Raw genomic sequence first — 21,751 nt, 5'->3', positions numbered from 1 at the left:
TATAATAATTTTTTTATTTATACTATTAATTTATAACAAATATTCTATTTGTATGTATCATGAGTGAAACCTCAACTAGCCTTGAACCTATTCAACTTTCTTGATCCTTCACTCGCCCGAGTAGTATCAGAGCCTTGTTATCTAGACAGAACTAAGATATTATTAGTAATGGTAAGTAAAAAAAAATCATGAGTGAAACCTCAACTAGTTTTGAAACTGTTCTACTTTCTTCATTCTTCACTTTCCCGAGTGGCACAAGAGGCTTGCTATTTAGACAAAAGTGAGATATTATTAGTGATAGTGAGTAAGAAGATTCCATTAAACAATAAGTGAAACCTCAACCAGCCTCGAACCTATTTGACTTTTTTCATCCTTCACTTCCCCGAGTGGTATTAAAGCCTTGCTATTTAGATAGAAGTGAGATATTATTAGTGACGATGAGTAAGAAGATTCCATTAAACCATTGAAGAGGCCAAGAATTAGTTCTTATTATAAAGATTTATTAAGGATTAAAAATCTTATTGATTGGAGGAAGTTGTTTCCTTAATTAATTAAAATATTTCGAAACAAAAGACTTTTAATAAACAAATTAATGTTTCAAACAAAATATTTTATATTAAGGATTATAAGGAACGATTCCTATGATAAATATCAAATGGAGTATTAATATTAATAGTGTTAAGCATAGAATAATTTTTTTTTTTTTTACAATTGTATATATTTCAATACTTTTTCTAATTCTTATTATAAGAACATTTCCTCATATGTTTAGTATGAAACCTTTCGTCCATAACATACAGCCTCTTGTGATTATGAAACTTCATTAAGAATAATAGGACCACACATAAGTAGAGCAGGGCTGGGCAGAACCTCTACCCAATGCCCAGCTCGAAAGATGAGTGAGCTGCATTTTACAGTCCGCTGCTCGGCCTTGTCCAATGCAAACCCTATTAATTTTGGGCAGGACAGGATAGGACTAGGTAAGGTAAGGTGTGCTTCGTTATCCATATAGTAACACCTTCCTCATATAGTATATGAAGAAAAAAATTCAAATGGGATCTCTAGTAAATAATATTGTAAACTTCAAATATATTAATAATTTCTAACAACAAAAGTTAATGGTTTCTACGTAAAATTAAGGGGAAAAATCTATCTAACACTTCTAAAGTCATTCAAGATGCCTATATAACATCTATTTATAAGAGAACATTCAGTTAATAAGATAAGTAGGCTATAAATGCAAAAAAATGAGGTGAAAATATAGCCTCTATGTCTATGCCATTTTAAAAGTCACCTAAAATCAAACTAAGATATAAAGTAACATCAAACTTTTGAGAGATATGAGCAATGAATGGGTATTTGAATACTTCAGCTCTTATAAATTCTAATCCAAAATTTATGCATGACACTCTAGTAGCTTTCAAAATGTGCACCGTTACCTTCTGCGCTCCAATTTTTCCTTTTAAATTCATCATATTTGTGGCAACTGATTGCATAGTTGAGTTCTTGAAAATTTTTTGGTATTATTTAATTTTTCTTACCATCACATATTAATGTGTCCCCAAAAAAAAATAGAAATATATTATATATAATTTTATATAAAATAGAATAACATATATTTATTGGGCAGGACAGCACACCTAGCCCAATACCTAGCCCTGCCAGTACTTAGTCCGACCCCAACATGTCCAAATTATTTTCAGCTTAGTTTTTTTTTTTTTTTTGAGTTGGGCTGAGAATTTTTTGTTCGGGCTCGAGCAGACAAACCGGGCTAGTAAATTACACGAACACTCCTAAAGAATAAATTTAAATTTTAGGAGCATCAACTAATTTTAATTGATTTTCTTAATAAATATAATTAATAAAGAGGGAGTACTGCAAAAATATATATACCAGTTTGGATTGTTGGATCACACGAAAGAGGGGTCATATAATCTCCATGATGACCACCGCTGGATTTTATGGGCATGTAATCGTCACAAGTGCTTGACTGATCTCAAAAATCGAACTGCTCGAGTGATCAATCTTTTGATTGTTAAACGACGGGTCACTAGCCCTAAAGTATCGGATTTCAATTTTCAATATCATTTGTTGGAAAAGAAAAACAGCTAGAGCTTCCTTGTATTTTTGTGTATTTGTTATGCGCCATTCTGGTTAGTTCACAAAAAAGATCTGAATTCTAGAAGTCCCTTAGTATTCATCGTTGGCATTGGCAAAAGACGAATTAGCCCTGGCTTCCTGGCTTTGGATCCCAGGGTAACAGAGCCTGACACTTATATTCAAGGCCTTCTCCTCTATTTCTTCTATTGTAACTCCCCCCTCCCTATTCTGTAATCCTGTAAATAATTTCCTTTCTCCTTCTACTGCTACAATACAAGATAATTTTATGACTCCAATCCTAAATATAAAACCCTCATACTAGTGATAGGAAGAATATTAATGTCATTTGGCCTTTTATCAAAAAAGAAAATAGAGGGAAGGAAAAGAAAAGACCACAATATCTCTCTCACAAACGCTGCTGCATGTATTTATCATGCCCCTCTAATTTGGCATTAATTGTGCAAATAAGCGTAACTCCGTCAACTTTATTTTTTTAATTTAAAGGAAAAATACTTGGCACTTGCAAAATCACATTTTGTATCTCGTTCTGCTTACAATTTTACATCCTAATTAACCAACTGCTGTCAGCAAAATCCAAACTCCAACTTCTTGACTACGAGTTCCTTGTTCCACTTCGGTCAAAAAAAAAAAAAATCCTTGTTCCACCATCATTAATGCAAGTACACTAGGTTGGTTTTCTTTCCAAATGAATCTACAAGTAAAATTTAAAAGAGCGTAAAATTTTAAGTTCATTCGTTCCCCTCACACTCACGTCATGATCAGTGAGAATGAATAGGCAGTTGGGAGCTCCAATATGGCAAAAGAAAAATTTTTAAGGGCAGTAGTGAGAACTAGAAGAACTGCTTTGGCTCTCTTTAGTAGAAGGAGACACTGTACAACAGCTTTCGCCGGTGTTGTCTCTCGAAAGTGGAAATAATGTCATCAATGGACTCCTCCCATGATTCAACAGCTTCAATCTGTGCACAGAGATATATCATAGGAAGTGAGCCGATAGAGTAGATATACTATAAGTACAATGAGAAAACATAAATTGCATGAATGAAACAGACATCCTGGCAAAGGTCTAAAGTAAGCCTTGCTCCAATGGCAGCCTCCTCGTGGTTATCCTTCACCTCCAAGTTTATAATCAACACAGTTTTCATCAGAACATGATCTCTGTTGTGGAGATCTGCACATTTTTACAGAACAGTCAGACTCAGATTTACGCTCTCTCAAGACCAAAGGACTTGATATGGTCTTCAATCATCATATCTCTAAGGAAGCTTTCTAATGATGGATAACAAATCCAGCTGCCACAACAACGTTTCCACAAGGGCTCAGCATTTGTGTAGAGTTAAGGTTGCACAATGATGAACAATAAGAATTTTTACCAAGGAAAGTAAATTCCAAAACATGTTTTAATTAAAAATCATTATCTCATGCTCATATGCAGGGAATAAGGACAGTGTATATAACTTAATAACTCAGTGAAGCTACAAGACTAAAGCAGCAAAAATTAAAATCAACCAAAGAGTACATGAACTATGTACAACACAGGTAATCGGGAAACCTATGACAATGGAATAATGCTATTCTTGCAACTATTGCGGTAAGAAACCATATTGAAGACAGAATCCCCCTTTGATGCATTGCAGTTCTGTTTTCAAGAAGAATAAATAAAAGGTGAAAGAGAAATTACATATGCAATCGCCTCGCAAATTCTTGGTTCCAAACAAAAATCATCATTGTTTTCAAATTGAACTACAAACTATACCTTATTAAAGACTAGAGGTAGTATTAAAGGAATGAGAGAATTATCATTTATCTTCCCTGCTTTATCTACAAAAGAGAGATGCCTTAGAGATGTTCAGCCATGCAATGCCATCTATATCAACAAACTTCTCAAATATGCCCTTTAAAAAAATTTAAATAAAAAAGTATCGAGAGATATTAAACAGAATAAGCAAAAATTGAGTGAACTACGTGTACCAGCATTATCGAGAGGACATCAAGCACAGAAGATGAATACACACATCTATGCACTTATATAAGTAGAAATACACAAAGGATGATTTCAAATTTTGTAGAACAACATTACTTACAGAACAAGAATTATTATCAATATGCCGTTTAGCTTTGAATCTATTTGAAATAAAACCAAAAATTAAACAGTACTTGTATAGCTGTCAATTGTCTACGGTCTCATCTTTAAGGTCACAGCGACAAACATGTTTTATGTTGCAATACTTTGCAAGAGACTACAGAAAGTAGCATGGCCTATACAGAAAGCAAGACACAACAACCTATACATGACACCTCAACGCTTTCTTCCTTCTGTTCTGAAACGTTTTCCATACTGAGTGCTTTCCAAAATGAAAATAACTCACATCTAGGCAGGGAAGGCGTTTCCTGTAAAATCAAAGTCCACCTAAAACCAATTTTTAGCTTCATTGTCATTTAACCCAATATAAAATTTAATCCTAGGATAACCCTTATTCTTCCAGGGAAGCAACCATATACATCATCTTTCAAATCGAAGTGGAGCAAAAAGAATGAAACATATCAAAATTACGAACCTTCAACAACCATATCAAAAACTTTTTCTTCAAACGTAAAAACGATGTCAAAGGATCCATCGGCAGCATTGTCCTGCCATCGTTGAGGTGCCAATTTCACTGTTGAATTCCTTTTAAGCATTGGCAAAATTCCATTTCGCTTGTAGCTGTACTCTCATTAAGGTCCAACCTTAATAGTACAACGAACAAGAATTGAAGTTCAGTGGATGCTAATGCAAGAATAATGAACAACAATGTGTGTTAATTCTGTAGTTGACACTTCACATTTTAGACACTTTAAGACATAACGTGTAAGATAACCATATATCCATGTAAAGTTTACCGACAAATGCAGAAAAGCTCTAGCTCCACCAAAGTTATCCCTACATAGTATCACAGAAGCAGAACAGCTAGAGCTAGAAAAGGGAGAAAAATTCTTGTCTCCTGTTTGCTCGATAAATCACCCCGTATCAACACTTCACAATTTACGAATGAAATTAGAAGTGAATTCATTTTCTGAAAATCCGAACACATCAACCAATTTCAGTATACTGGCCCGAACACTGAGGTAGGCACAGGGTCGATTACAGCGTATTATAATTAACCAACAAGTTTCTGCTATCTTTTTCGCCAGAGAAAGAGGATAAAGTGAATGAAAAAGAAAGACGAGTAGGAAAATGGTTGAAAAAGAAGGAGGATACAGTTCTTGGTCTTTTCTGCGAAGATCGTCGAACATCTGCTTGTAGGGAGTTCCAAAATCGTAGACATTGGGTTCTCTGAGGGAGGGCCCGGGGAGCTTAACGTGGGCACCAGTTCCATAAGAACACACATCGAAGCCCTGCCTTTTGAGGAGGGAGTGAGCCTCCATGCTTCGGTTCTGGTTCGAAGAACACACCATAGCGTACCGAAACTTCATGGTCACTGAATATGGCGATTCAAGGGATTGACCAGGAATTCACTTTCCTCGCTCCTATTGTGCGAATCGGATATTAGAATGGTGGAGTTTCCGGCCGCAATCAAGCCAGCACCACCGAAGCTAGATGAAGTGTTAGGGCATGTGCCTCCTTCAGCGGATCAATTGTGTCAATTCTCAGCTTCTAGTACTAACGGACGGATACTAACGTTGTGTTTGAGTCGACGGAAGGAAAAAGAGGAGAGAGATTTGGAATAAAAAGGGAGGATAGTTAAAAAAGAAAAAGAAAAACAGGAGGAGAGAGATAAAATCTCCTTGATTAAAGAGAAGGAGGGAGAGAAATTTTAATAATACCTTATTTTTTTAATAAAAAATTGATTATTTTAACCTCATAAAATTTAAATGAATTTTCTCACTTTTTTATTTTGTTAAGATATAACTATATATATAATATAATTGACCAATTTTGATTTACAAGACACAGTTACACATTTATAGAATATTCAGATAAAAAGTCGTGAGTGATAAATTTCAATTAGAGAAAAGATCTTAAAGGTGAAAGAAAATACCGACCATCTCTTGGAATTAGAAGAAGAGAAAAAAAAAGTTTACAAAGTCTCCCTAATTTTGGAGACAATTATCTTAATAACCTCTTGCTAGATGTTCAAAAGAATTCTTTTATGTAGAAATATTTACCACTGATTAGGGGTTAACAAATCGAAAAAATATATGAGGAATTAAAATATTATCTCTTATATCTCTCCAAAAAACCCCACTTTTGAAAGGGAGGCTAGAAGGGAATGGGAGAGGAGAAGAATCCCCTCTTTAAAAAATATCTTAACCAAACGAGAGGACGGGAGTTGTTCCCCTCCTCTCCTAAAAACTTACACTAGCCAAATAAGGGGAGGGGGCAACTTCCCTTCCCTCCGCTTTAAAAACCCTGTACCAAATATAATGTAATAAGCGACCCCTTATTGGATATAAGTATAACTTCATAACTAATTTACAAAAATTAAAAAATTATTTAAATTACTTATTTATAATAAAAAGACCTGGTTTTTCTCAAAATATCTTTATTAATTATGTATATTTGAATTATTCTTTGATAGTAAATTGGTAACTCCTTAATATGTACAATTACCATAAGAATCACTTAAGGGCAAAATAGATAAATATTAAAAATAAAATGGGTCTGGGTATTATATTGATTACTTATGACCAAATTAAATTTTGACCAACTCTTATATTAAGCACAAAAGGTAATATTAATGATTTTTTTTCACAGGCCATTGGATTATGGGGCAACACTAATATTAAATAAAATAAAAGTGTAACCAGCACTCTAATCTTATTATTCAAATACATCCAACACTATAATCTTTTGTGTAACACTCAATTTTCTAAGTCATTTAAAACACCATGTGAAAACTAATTTGATCTTAAGGTCTCAATAATAAAGTTTACACTGAAAGACTCAGCCTGTTAACCACTACAAATAAACATAAGCAATTAAACCCATAATATAATTCGAGCATAAATATCCAAGCTTGCAGTCTCAAAGTTTAACATAACATAAACCGTGGAAAAATTGAAATAAAGCGCTAAAATCTATCCATTCAAGGAATTAACAAAATAATGATTTGATATTCTAGGGTCATGGCAAATAGTAAAGAATCAAATTAATTCAGCATGTACTTGAGAAGTGTAAGAGCTACTAGCTCACTCCTCTGGTACCTTCCCTTGCTCCCTATAAGGATTGTCACCTGGAAAATGTTAAATAATTGGGGTGAGTACAAACGTCTTAGTAACCCAGAGTTCAACTACGTAGATACAACTATTACCCAACATCTTCATATTAGCTAGGCAAACAGATATTGCAACAGTTTAAATAATCATTAGCAAAATATGTAACTAATTTAATAATGTACCATGTTCATATGCAATGGATACTTCCTCCCTTATTGCTCCATCCAACCTTATTCCGTTGACTAGAACCATAGGCTTATACATGGTCTGGCCCACACACTGGACTGACCAAAGCTACTCCAGTACTTAGGATGTATCTGGCCAAAGATACAGAGCCCAAACCTAGACTATGGCTCCCCTCCTTAAAAGAACAAGGAGGTGTCACTGTCCCACGTTCCCCTCTACAAACCGGGCCAGGTAAGTATTAAGCAACGGGACCCTAAAAAGCCCAACCACTTTGCCTGGGAGCAAACCACGTGGTCACATTGTCACATTCAATATCATAACCAAGTCCAACCGCCTATGCATGTCATGTATATAATATCCAGTTTATGCAAGCATGCTTGAAAGAAAACGAATTACCATAAATTTTTACGAAAATAACCAAGACGCATTCATGCTTAAAGGAGAACTCAAATAACATAGAAGATAATACAATTTTATTCTTTCACCTTTTTAGTCTTATCTATTTATTTGTAACAATTAAGTCGATAGAGTCAATGCAAATTTAATCATGATGGATAAAGATTGTATACACATAGAAAAACCCCAAGTTACCTGGTTTCTTCTAACTCTCCAACAATCACAATAATAATTCCAATCAAGAAGGCTCTCGGAGAGAGTCTACAAAGTCAACATAATGAAATATTAATTTACAATTTGAGACCAAAAAAAATTATATTCTATACTTATTTTAGTGTTACATGGCAGTTACTCTAAAATTTCAAAGTTATCCTAAAGCCCAAACACATCTTACTAATTTCTTCTAATTAACTTTCCATAAGTACTATTAAAATTTTACACTTCATAATAACTTATATGAAATCCTTACTGTATGTAAAGTTCAAGATATATATATATATATATTTAGCCTTCATCCCACTAACCATTGTAAATTATTATATATATATGTTACCGAATGTATTATAGATATATACATGCCTATATATTTTTAGGGTGGAGTGCCGAATGTCTTGTATATTTATGTATATACATTACCAAAAGTCTTATATATACATACTTGCCTACATATATATACATATACACACTTATAATTAGAAGGGAGAAGTACCGAACAGGGTGATGATATAAAGAGGTGTATATATATATTTATTCACATTTATAAGCTGATTGTAGACATTAGATTTGCAAAACCCCAAATCTTTTACAGCTTGTAAATTTATAAATCATGGTTGGACTCATCATTTTTTATACACACACGTGCATGGGTTTAGGAGGCGGGATAACATTAAAATAATTTAATCAAAGGTACTGCAAATCCTGAAATCAGCGTGACATTTGAGTGCAAAAAGGATAGAAGAAGTGTCGTAACCTACTAGTGTCCAAAGTTAACATTAATATACAAGAATATTTTATTGTGTATTTTTATGGGCCTTATGACATCTGACAAGGAAAGAAAAAGTGTACAAGAAGGATAAAGTAACGAACAGGAAGTGGAAATAGAGAAAGAATCAAATGGTAACCCATGTAAATATCTAAAGGTACTTTAATTCACAGTAGAACGTGATCTGGAGAAAGTTATATATATATATATATATAAGTTAAGACTATAATTGCAAAAAAAAATTGAGAATTCAAAAGGTCAATATACCTGGAACACCTAGCCACATAAATTTCAAGAAAAGGAAAGGCAAAAAGAAAGAGAGCCAAGTAGCACTCTGCGTAATATGATAAAAGGGGAGTTAATGAGAGGGAAGAGAAAAAGAAAAGAAAGAACAGAGAAGTAGAAGAGGTACCTGACGGCAAAAAAAGACTGGAAGAGAGGACCCTATGAAAAACTAGGTTTAGGCTACCTATATATATGAAAATAGAAAATTTAATAATTTTTTTTTTCTGATTAGCTAGAATTCCACGGAAATCATTGAAACATATATATATATATAGATATAAATATGTAAATATACATATATCTTTAAAAAAAGGAAAGCTTAGACGATATGACACATTTATATATTCCTACCAAAACTTTCGCCGTTTTATTATATATATATATATCTATACTCTTAGTAAATTACTGTTATTTTCCTTAAAGATATTGTGTATATATATAATTATATAGGTGTATTTGTGTTTATTTGATTTGATTCTCTTTTAAATATCTCATTTTTTGAATTAATCATATGTATATAAAATTTCTTTTATTTACCTTATCAAAGATTTAATCCAAATTTTTTATAAATAACTACTTACAAACCCAAATAAAATTTAGGATGTTACAGTTCTCCCCTCCTAAATGAAATTTTGTCCCCAAAATTTAGAGGTATTCAGACCAAAACAACCAATTGCAACCAAAATAATACGTCAAACAAACAGAAGAAGCATACAAATTAAACACATACCTAAGTAAACAAGTGGGGATATTCTTATTTCATCTTTTCTTCGGTTTCCCAAGTAGCATCACCTGGGGGCATTCCCCTCCATATGACCTTAACAAGTCGGATGGTTTTGTTTCTTAACTGTTTATCTCTAACATCAATAATTCTTTCTGGTTTTGCTTTGTAGGTCATATTTTCTCGTAATTCAATCTCCTCTAGTTCAATGATATGGGACGGGTCTGGATGATACTTTTTCAACTTTGATACATGAAATACATTGTGGACATTGGCTAAAAGAGGAGGTAAGGCAACCCGGTAGGCTACCAGCCCAACTTTTTCGAGAATCTCATAGGGACCCATAAATCTGGGAGTCAACTTCTTAGCTCTAATTGATCTTCCAGTGCCTGTCATTAGCATGACCCTTAAGAAAACATAGTCACCTACCATGAACTCCAACGTCGTCTTCGCTTATCAGCATAGCTTTTCTGTCTACTCTGAGCTGTGCGTAGCTTCTGTTTAACTAACTCAATTTTGTGGGCAGTTTGATATACTAAGTTAGGTCCCAATATGCTTCTCTCACTCAACTCGGTCCAGTAAAGGGGAGATCTATATTTCCTTCCATATAGTGCTTCGTATAGTGTCATTTGGATGCTAGAATGAAAACTATTGTTATATGCAAATTCTACAAGTGTAAGATGACTATCCCAGCTTCCTTTCAACTCAATTGCACAAGCTCGTAACATATCCTCAAGAGTTTGGATGGTTCTCTTTGACTGTCTATCAGTTTGAGGGTGATAAGTGGTGCTAAAATTCAACCAAGTACCTAAAGAGTGATGCAATGATTTCCAGAACTGTGAAGTAAAACATGGGTCGCGATTCGACACAATACTCTCTGGCACCCCGTGCAACCTAACTATTTCATCCATATAAATCTGAGTGAGCTTTTTCAATGGGTAGTTAGCCTTGATAAGTAGAAAATGAGCCGATTTAGTTAAATGATCCACAACGACCCAAATGGCATCATGCCCCGATGGGGTTCTAGGTAAACCCATGATGAAATCCATAGTAATGCTATCCCATTTTCACTTCGGGATGCTTAAGTTCTGCAATGGTCCTGGAGGTTTTTGATGTACAATTTTGACCCATTGACAAGTCAAGCAACGAGTGACAAAATCAATTACATCCTTTTTCATTCCTGGCCACCACCAATCATTCTTCAAGTCATGATATTTTAGTCGCCCCAGGATGGATGTTGTATTTACTCCTATGAGCCTCATCCAATATAAGTGTCTTCATCCTATCATCATTAGGAAGGCATACTCTTCCTCTGTACCGTAAGAGCCCATCATTGCTAACCTCAAAGTCTTTACCCCTTCCTTCCTCAACTTCCTCTCTAACTCTTAATAGAAATTCATCCTCTAGTTGTGCAAACTTAACTTCTTTCCATGTTACCCTCTCGATTGTCAATGCTTCTATAGTAGCAAACAACCCGGAGATCTCAATAGGGACATTTTGGGCATCCTCTAACAATCTCTACTTTTGAACCATCATTTGAGCTGCATGGATAGACTTTTTGCTTAGAGCATCTGCGACAACATTAGCTTTTTCGGGGTGGTACTTCAACTCATAATCATAGTGTTTCAAAATTCCATCCACCTTTTTTGTCTCATGTTGAGTTCCTTTTGGTCAAACAGATATTTCAAACTTTTATGATCACGGAAGACTTCAAACAGTATCCATAAAGATAGTGCCTCCAGATCTTTAAAGCCAGTTCTAAGTCATGTGTAGGATAATTCTCCTTATATGGCCTTAGTTGTCTTGAGGCGTAAGCGATAACCTTACCATTTTGCATTAACACACACCCAAGACCCTTCTTTGAAGTATTTGTGTATAATGTGAATGTTGTGTGGGGTCAGGGATCACAAGCATAGGTGCTGTAGTCAATCTGGTCTTTAGTTCTTGGAATGCTGCCTCACACTTTTCAGTCCAAAGAAATACACAATTCTTCTTTGTCAATTTCGTTAAAGGCATGACTATTTGTGAGAATCCCTTAATGAATCTTCTATAGTAACCTGCCAATCTTAGAAAACTCCTAATCTCGGTCACACTTTGCGGCCTTTCCCAATTCAACATTGCCTTAACCTTATTAGGGTCTACGGAAACCCCTTCTGCCGACACAACGTGTCGTAAAAACTTAACTTTCTTAAGCCAAAATTCATACTTGGATAGCTTCGCATAGAGCTTATGCTCCCTTAATACCTGCAGTATCATTCTAAGATGCCCCTCATGCTCTTTCTCATCTTTAGAGTATATAAGGATATCATCAATGAAGACCACCACAAGTTTATCCAAATAGGGCTTAAAGATCCTGTTCATGTAATCCATGAAGACTGCTGGGGCATTGGTCAACCCAAATGGCATGACTAGGAACTCATAGTGCCCATATCTAGTACAGAATGCAGTTTTTGAGATATCTTCAACTTGCACTTGTAACTGGTGGTAACCTGATCTCAAGTCGATTTTGGAGAAAATAGCTGCTCCATTCAATTGGTCAAGCAAATCATCAATTCGTGGTAGAGGATATTTATTCTTTATAGTTACCTTGTTCAGTTGGTGATAATCGATACATAATCTCATGCTTCCATCTTTCTTCTTCACAAAAAGTATTGGTGATCCCTAAGGGGAAACACTGGGCCTTATGAAACCCTTCTCCATTAATTCTTCAATCTGCTTCTTTAACTCTGCTAACTCTGTTGGAGCCATCCGATAAGGAGCTTTAGAGATGGGCTCCGTTTCGGGCACAAGGTCAATTGCAAATTCTACCTCTCTTTTTTGGGGCAAACCTGTGATATCCTTAGAAAACACTTCAGGAAATTCACTTACTATCGCTATATTTTCAACTCCCTCTTCCACTTCAGCTTGAATGGAGAAGAATACCATATAAGCCTCATACCCCTTTCGTATACATCTCTCAACCTGTGCAGATGACAGTAGTTGTGGTCTATTGTAAAGATTCAGAGCAGCTGGTAGGGAAACAGTCTTCCTCTTACAATCAAGGATGGCATGGTTTGCGGATAACCAATCTATTCCCACTATGAGATCGATACCCCATAAGGGTAAACAAACTTGATCTATAGGTGAAATCTTACCATCAAACTCAAGCACACAATTTAATGCAGTCTAGGAAGTTCTTACTGAAGCTCCAGCCGGTGTAGAGACAATCATATCATAAGGCATTTTATAAACACAAAATTTCAATCGCAGCACACAATTATCAGATACAAATGAATGGGTTGCCCCGGAATCAAAAAGAGCTTCAATTTCAGAGCCTTGGAGTTTGAGAATACCTTTTATGAGATTTGGTACTCCATTCGCCTCTTGTTAGGTTATTGCAAACACCCTGCCTGGAACAATGTTTCAATTCTCATGAGCTCCTAATGAGTTAGTCTCACAAAATCTAGCAACATGGCCTGGCTTTCCGCACCTAAAGCATATTAAACACCTGCTTCTCGAATGCATCCTCCCACACTTGCCACACCTTTGGCTATTTGCTGTAGTGGTGGTAGGAGCAAAAGAACCCTCGGCAGAATTTTGTCCTCCCATAAACTAGCTCCTTGAAGGTCCGCTATACTGATTCCTTGGAGGTCCATTGAACTGGTTTCTTGGAGGCCCACTGAACTGGCTCCTTGGAGGTTGTTGGGGCCGCTTACTTGATCTTCCAGCACTATAACTGTTCCTCTTACTAACACCCCCAGTAGGTCTCATGCAAGATGCATACTAGCCTTGGGATTCCTTCCTCTTTTCTGCTTCTTCTTCCCTCATCCTTCTAGCAGTGATGCGCAACTTAGTGCATAACTTTTCAAAGTCCTCTATCTCAAATGGTGCCAATGTTGTCCTCAATTCTGGCCTAGCCTTCTCCAGCAATCGCTCACACATTCATTTTGGATTATGGTGCTCCTGAAGGTAAGTGCTATATTTAGACAGTTCCAAAAAGCGAGCAATGAACTCATCTTCATGTAGATTCTCTTGTTTAAAAGCATAAAATGCAACCTCTCTCTCGGCTCTAATAGCTAGAGGGAAATAATATTGCATGAATTTATCTTTCAATTCTTCCCAAGTAATGAATGCATCATCATCAGGTTTCATACTATCCCACTACTACTGGGCTACTTTTTGTAACAACTGCTCAGCTAGTCGCACCTTTTGATGGGAGGTGCATTGGACAATCTTGAAGATCTTTTCTACTCGCTTCACCCATTCCTCAGCTTTAGTTGGGTTGAGTTTTCCTTCAAATATTGGAGGGTTAAACTTTCGGACACTCTCAAATTTGAGTGATCTTAGCAAGTTTAGGTTGGGAGAGCTTGCTAGTACTGTTGCTAGACTTATGCTTGGAGCCTCCCGTAAAATGGTGATCACTGGGTTCATCGATAAGAGGGCTTTTTCCTTGGCAGGGCTATTATTCTGTTCTTTCATTGCAGCTAGTTGTTCTTCATGCCTGTTCAATATCTATCCTATGTTTTAGACTGCGTCTCTTAATTCCCTCAAAATGACATCATTGCCCTGCGAATGATTTTGGGGAGGTGATGAAGGTGGGTTTGTGTTGGTTAGTCGTGTAGTTTGTCTAGTGTTCACCGTTCTTCTCCCCTCCTACGTAAGGCCACCATAAAAGTTAAAGTTAGCCAAAGGAAGAGAAATAATTAAAGTAATAGGATATACAAGGGGAAGGGAAGGGCACATGCTGATATCTACTTGCCATGACCTCTAACTAGATCTTAGTGGGAAATAGCAATGAAAATAAAAATAGAAAAGGCCATGGAACGTTGTGGCTCTGATACAAAAAATGTAACACCCAATTTTCTAAGCCATTTAAAACACCATGTAAAAACTAATTTGATCTTAAGGTCTCAATAATAAAGTTTACACTGAAAGACTTAGCCTGTTAACCACTACAAATAAACATGAGCAATTAAACCCATAATATAATTCGAGTATAAATATCCAAGCTTGAGTCTCAAAGTCTAACATAACATAAATCGTGGATAAAACTTGAAATAAAGCGCTAAAATCTATCCATTCAAGGAATTAACAAAATAATGATTTGATGTTCTATGGTCATGACAAATAGTAAAGAATCAAATTAATTCAGCATGTACTTGAGAAGTGTAAGAGCTACTAGCTCACTCCTCTGGTACCTTCCCTTGCTCCCTATAAAAATCGTCACCTGGAAAATGTTAAATAATTGGGATGAGCACAAATGTCTCAGTAACCCAGAGTTCAACTACATAGATACAACCATTACCCAAACATTTTCATATTAGCTAGGCAAACAGATATTGCAATAGCTTAAATAATCATTAGCAAAATATGTAACTAATTTAATAATGTACCATGTTCATATGCAATGGATGCTTCCTCCCTTATTGCTCCATCCAACCTTATTTTGCTGACTGGAACTATAGGCTTATACACGGTCGGCCCACACACTGGACTGGTCAAAGCTACTCCAGTACTTAGGATGTATCTGGCCAAAGATACAGAGCCCAAGCATAGATTATGGCTCCCCTCCTTAAAAGAACTAGGAGGTGTCACTGTCCCATGTTCCCCCTCTACAAATCGGGCCAGGTAAGTATTAAGGAACGGGGCCCTAAAAAGCCCAACCACTTTGCGCTAAGTGGGGGCAAACCACGTGGTCACAATTTGTCACATATATCAATATCATAACTCCCAAGTCCAACCACCTATGCATGTCATGAATATATAACAAATCCAATTTATACGAGCATGCTTGAAAGAAAACGGATTACCATAAATTTTTACGAAAATAACCAAGACGCATTCATGCTTAAAGGAGAACTCAAAAAACATAGAAGATAATACAATGTTATTCTTTCACCTTTTTAGTCTTATCTATTTATTTGTAACAATTAAGTCATAGAGTCAATGCAAATTTAATCATGATGGATAAAGATTGCATACACATAGAAAAACCCCAAGTTACCTGGTTTCTTCTAGCTCTCCAACAATCACAATAATAATTCCAATCAAGAAGGCTCTCGGAGAGAGTCTACAAAGTCAACATAATGAAACATTAATTTACAATTCAAGACCAAAAAAAATTATATTCTATACTTATTTTAGTGTTACATGGCAGTTACTCTAAAATTTCAAAGTTATCCTAGAGCCCACAACACATCTTACTAATTTCTTCTAATTAACTTTCCATAAGTACTATTAAAATTTTACATTCCATAATAACTTATATGAAATCCTTACTGTATGTAAAGTTCAAGAATATATATATATATATATATTTAGCCTTCATCCCACTAACCATTGTAAATTATTATATATATATATATGTTACCGAATGTATTATAGATATATACATGCCTATATATTTTTAGGGTGGAGTGCCGAATGTCTTGTATATTTATGTATATACATTACCGAAAGTCTTATATATACATACTTGCCTACATATATATACATATACACACTTATAATTAGAAGGGAGAAGTAGAGCTGGTAAAACGGGCCAACCCGCGGGTTGCGGGTTGGCCCGTGGCGGGTTGTGGGTTGTCCGGTGCGGGTTTAAAGGCCCGTTTTCTGGCGGGTTGGCATTTTGCCAACCCTAACCCGCCAAGGTGGGTTGGCGGGCCAACCCGCCAACCCGCCAAAATTTTTATTTTTATTTTTTTTGTTTTTTTAAAATTTTCTTATTTTTTAAATGTTAGCAAATATATATAATACAAAATAAAAATACTAAAAATGATATAAAATATTAGAAACATCCAAATAAAAATTACAACACAATAAAATACAAATAGTATATGATTGTCCAATTTCCAACATGATAATACACAAGTTCACACATTTTTTTTTCAATGAAACCAATGAGCAATATTGAATAACCTTATTTATCTAATTATTTCTAATGACAATAAAGTTTGAAGTAAAAATTTGCTTTACTTTTGTTTTTGTTATCTATTTTTTTTAAAAAAAAAAATAGGTGGATTAACCCGCGGGTTGGCCCGCGGGTTGGGGGGCCAACCCGCCGCGGGTTAGGGTTATGGCGGTGCGGGCTCATATTTTTCAGGTGGTGGCGGGTTGGCCAAAGGCCAACCCTAACCCGCCTCTTTTGGCGGGTTGGCGGGTTCGACCCGCGGGTCCAACCCATATTACCGGCTCTAGGGAGAAGTACTGAACGGGGTGATGATATAAAGATGTGTATATATATATTTATTCACATTTATAAGCTGATTGTAGACATTAGATTTGCAAAACCCCAAATCTTTTACAGCTTGTAAGTTTATAAATCATGGTTTGGACTCATCATTTTTTATACACACACGTGCATGGGTTTAGGAGGCGGGATAACATTAAAATAATTTAATCAAAGGTACTGCAAATCCTGAAATCAGCATGACATTTGAGTGCAAAAAGGATAGAAGAAGTGTCGTAACCTACTAGTGTCCAAAGTTAACATTAATATACAAGAATATTTTATTGTGTATTTTTATGGGCCTTATGACATCTGACAAGGAAAGAAAAAGTGTACAAGAAGGATAAAGTAACGAACAGGAAGTGGAAATAGAGAAAGAATCAAATGGTAACCCATGTAAATATCTAAAGGTACTTTAATTCACAGTAGAACGTGATCTGGAGAAAGTTATATATATATATATATATATATATATAAGTTAAGACTATAATTGCAAAAAAAAAATTGAGAATTCAAAAGGTCAATATACCTGGAACACCTAGCCACATAAATTTCAAGAAAAGGAAAGGCAAAAAGAAAGAGAGCCAAGTAGCACTCTGCGTAATATGATAAAAGGGGAGTTAATGAGAGGGAAGAGAAAAAGAAAAGAAAGAACAGAGAAGTAGAAGAGGTACCTGACGGCAAAAAAAGACTGGAAGAGAGGACCCTATGAAAAACTAGGTTTAGGCTACCTATATATATGAAAATAGAAAATTTAATAATTTTTTTCTGATTAGCTACCACGGAAATCATTGAAACATATATATATATATATATATATATATAAATATGTAAATATACATATATCTTTTTTAAAAAAAGGAAAGCTTAGACCATATGACACATTTATATTCCCACCAAAACTTTTGCTTTTTTATTATATATATATATATATCTATACTCTTAGTAAATTACTGTTATTTTCCTTAAAGATATTGTGTATATATATAATTATATAGGTATATTTGTGTTTATTTGATTTGATTCTCTTTCAAATATCTCATTTTCTTGAATTAATCATATGTATATAAAATTTTCTTTTATTTACCTTATCAAAGATTTAATCTAAACTTTTTATAAATAACTACTTACAAACCCAAATAAAATTTGGAATGTTACATTTTGCCTCCCTGATCTCATTTTTCTCATGCATTCAGTACCTTCATGTTATTTTTTAGCTACATTTAGCACCCTAATTAGGGTGCTAGATGCACTAAAAATATAATTAAAGTACTAAATGCATTATAAAAAAGATCATGATACCGAATATACTTGAAAAATAATATGAGGATGCTAAACGTAGTTTTACCCTATGAAAAACAGTAATTTGTTGGGTTAAGTATTTCTTTTTGGTTAAAAGATCAATTATATATTAAAAAAAGGCCTAATATAATTTTTAATCCTTTAAATTTATCTTTATTTTGGTTTTAGTTCTTTAAGCTTCAAATTATAAGTTTTGATTTCTCAAGTTTCGTTTCATTCAAAAAAAATTGGTCCATGCAATTCAATAAATATTTGGACCATTTTACCTCTAGAGGAACCAAAAACTATAGTTTAAAATTTAAGAAATTAAAACCAAGATAAGGGCATTTGAGGAATAAAAAAAATTATAAAAGCAAATCTAGGGATGGCAAAACACAATTTTGTTCCTCTTACATTTTTGCAAAAATATTATCCAACTGTCTTGGTTTGGTCTTCATTACCAGATTGGGCCGGAAAACAAAAGAGTTTTGTTGTATGAACCAAAACAGCATTCTTGGGCTCTTGGCTGAAAAGGACATAGCATTAAGAATTAAGAATCTCACCAATAACAAGATGAGGATCAGTGGCTCTTCCTTGGCGTAATGACATCTTTTCCTTCATCCAAATAAAATTTATGAGAATAATTATACCATTTAGCATTAGAGCCTTTCCATCATTTGTTAATTGCATAAGAGTGCACCCCAATCATTGAAATCATAATCCAGAAGCTGAATGGAAAAACTGCCAAACTAGATAGTTCTAAAGTAAGAACAAGAGATAAAAATGTATGCTAGAAATTCTTCACAGCCACATCCAAATAAACAGACTCCATTGATCTTCAAGCGGGGTTCCCAGAGAATCTCACATTCTAGAAGTAATTTTTTAGCCATATTTATAAGCCATTTCTAATATATTTTATACTGATTAAGAAAAATCTCAAATTTCATTAACTCTCTTAAAATTTAATAATTTTTCAACTTTATTTCTATTTAATATATATTATACAGATAAGAATGAATTCAATACAATGATAAATAAGAGGTAAAATTATATATTTATAAGAAAGTTTTCTCTTTCTACACTATAAATAGGATTGAAGAGTACATTAGGAAGCAATCTTGATATCATTAACAAGTATTTATTTGAAAGTGCAATCGAACATAGAAATTTTAAAAGGGGTCTTGCTGTTATGAATCTGAGCTCCACATTATTCTAAACTAATTTGCAGTACATTAAATATCCTAAAATATATTTTCAGTTATACCCAATATTTTAAAATAATTTTATTGCAATTTTATTTTTAAAGCATTTTTCTCAGTAACGACAAACATCCTAAGTTGAGTATACTGATTATTATTGGAAAAATACTTCAGAGTATTTAATACATCAAAAATTAATTTATGGTAGCAGGTGTTATTAGAATACTTTAAAATATTAGATGCACAAAAAATCAGTTTGAAATACTAAGTGTCGCTGAAAAAATATTTTAAGATACTGAATAATACTTGTCTATCATATTTATACACAGGATAATCCCTCTAATAATAGTAGTTTTAGCTAATAAACTTGATTAACAAAGATATTTTAAGAAAGATAACATCTATTTATTACAAATAACTAATTTAACTTATTTTTTTAATCTCCTCAAATTAGTTAACTAGCTCTTATAATTAAGACTGGAGGTAATACTTAACTCTATTTTTTCGTTGGGTAAAATACTTACCCAATATGTTATCTAAACAATTTTCATCATTGTCATCATGATTCGTAACCGTTATGTGATTCATAAAAACTGGTTTTAAAATAAATTTGATCAAGAATGCTTTTGTTGAAGGGCAATTTTCATGCTCATTTGAAAACCTTAATATAAGAGCTAGTTAATTAATTTGAGTAGGTTAAAAAAATTTGTTAAGTTAATTATTTGTAATAAGTAGAAATTGTCTTTCCTAAAATATTTTTACTAATTATATGTATTAGTTATAACTACTATTTAATGAATATTTAACATCTACAACTATTACAAAAACTACTTTAACTAAATAAATAAATATGAGATATAAAATATATTAGGATTTTATATTTATGACTAAATTAAAATTTAAACTAGTTCTTATATTAAAAATAAGAAGTAGTAACGCTAATTGTTGGTTGGTGATGAAATTGACCACCCAATTGTAGCTTGTTATGTCTATCGTCTTTGATTTGATTGAGATGTCTTCGGGCGGAAGATTTAAGGATGATTCGCATTGGCTGATTGGTTCCATTGGGAACTGTTTTGTTTTAGATGATGCAATTTCCTCGGGTAATTTTGCTTTAAGCAATTTCCTGCTATTATTTTGCGCTCACGGAATCATAATAGAATTTTTTATTTTATTATTTATCCAATAAAAAATACAATGAGTATTATTTTATTTTTGGTCAACAGGAAAATACCTTCTTTAATAATATCACTAAAATTAAAAAAATAAATTGAAAATTAGAAAGGACAATTTGTTCATAATAAAATAGAAACCACAAGATGGAGTGGCAGAAATTCGGCTGAGATTTGGACACGTAAACGGAATAAGAAGAAAGAAAGTAATCTAGGAAAAATCCCCTGCTGTTACGCGGCAGGCCAATTGGTCGTGAGTGGCCAATTGGTCACCACGCTTCCAAATTTCATACGGACACATTTAAAAATCTAACATTTTTTCCGTTACTGTTTATACTACTTTTATCTGAGAAAATTAGAAAAACTAATTAAATTAATTATTTATAATAAATATATGTTTTTTTAAAAATATTTTTACTTTTTTAAAAATATTTTTACTAATTAAGTGTATTAGCTAGAACTACTATTATTATAAGCTTAAGAAAAAATAGATAAATATGAGAAATAAAATGAATTGAGACCTTATATTTAGAACAGAATAAAAATCAAATGAACTTTTATATTAAAGATAAAAAGTAGTATTATTTTCATTAAAAAGTCATTTATAATTTAAAATCAATTTTTCATTTAAAAATAATTATAATAATAAGTCCTTAAAACTTGAACCGCCCTGGGTCCCGGTTTCCAATCTGGAGGTCTCCCGAATTTATTTTGAAGTCTATCTCCTTTTCGTGCCCATACAAAAATCTCCTCTTCCCAATTTACCTATTTGCCTCTCTCCCTACCACTTATTTGTCCCTAGTTTTTGCAGGCTCGGGTCATCCGAATCAGTATAAATGGCTGTTGGCCAAAAAAAAAAAAACAAAAAAATATAAATGGCTAGCTCGAAAACATGTTACTTAAATGTAATTAATACTTAGTTATCGATTTTTCTCTATATTTGATATTTAAATTTAATTCTTCTTATTTTTTTCCTTAACAGTCTTATTTAATAGAGATAAAGTTAAA

At 33.8% G+C, this 21,751-nt stretch overlaps 2 protein-coding genes across 3 annotated transcripts; both read right to left on the bottom strand.

Moving 5' to 3' along the window:
* Positions 1–2,613: 2,613 nt before the first annotated feature.
* Positions 2,614–5,756, bottom strand: LOC114737703 (RNA polymerase II subunit A C-terminal domain phosphatase SSU72-like). 2 transcript variants are annotated; one of them, XR_003739461.1, is made up of 5 exons: positions 5,357–5,756; positions 4,677–4,822; positions 3,171–3,289; positions 2,767–3,077; positions 2,614–2,732 (listed from the first exon to the last, which is right to left on the bottom strand). XR_003739461.1 is itself a non-coding variant. In XM_028925658.1 (4 exons), the coding sequence occupies exons 1-4, from the start codon at positions 5,569–5,571 to the stop codon at positions 2,976–2,978; spliced, it is 582 nt and encodes a 193-aa protein (XP_028781491.1). In that variant the 5' UTR covers positions 5,572–5,756; the 3' UTR covers positions 2,614–2,975. The 2 variants fall into 2 exon arrangements, 1 of the variants encoding a protein (XP_028781491.1); XM_028925658.1 differs by having other exon boundaries at positions 2,614–3,077.
* Positions 5,757–9,917: 4,161 nt separating this feature from the next.
* On the bottom strand, positions 9,918–10,280 carry LOC114737698 (uncharacterized). Its single transcript, XM_028925654.1, has one exon. The coding sequence runs from the start codon at positions 10,278–10,280 to the stop codon at positions 9,918–9,920; it is 363 nt and encodes a 120-aa protein (XP_028781487.1).
* Between the last annotated feature and the right edge of the window lie 11,471 nt (positions 10,281–21,751).

Source organism: Neltuma alba, unplaced genomic scaffold (genome assembly GCF_004799145.2).
Source record: "Neltuma alba isolate B1F8T4 unplaced genomic scaffold, ASM479914v2 tig00013480_pilon, whole genome shotgun sequence".
NCBI lineage: Eukaryota > Viridiplantae > Streptophyta > Magnoliopsida > Fabales > Fabaceae > Neltuma > Neltuma alba.
Note: the sequence above shows the minus strand (reverse complement) of the source record. Positions and strands in the feature narration are given on the sequence as shown.

Coding starts and splice junctions, on each gene's coding strand:
- LOC114737703 (XM_028925658.1), bottom strand. CDS start 5,571: ATGAAGTTTCGGTACGCTATGGTGTGTTCTTCGAACCAGAACCGAAGC. Junction 3,290..4,676: donor TTTTGATATGGTTGTTGAAG/GTTCGTAATTTT, acceptor AAAAATGTGCAG/ATCTCCACAACAGAGATCAT. Junction 3,078..3,170: donor CTTTAGACCTTTGCCAGGAT/GTCTGTTTCATT, acceptor CTCTGTGCACAG/ATTGAAGCTGTTGAATCATG.
- LOC114737698 (XM_028925654.1), bottom strand. CDS start 10,280: ATGACAGGCACTGGAAGATCAATTAGAGCTAAGAAGTTGACTCCCAGA.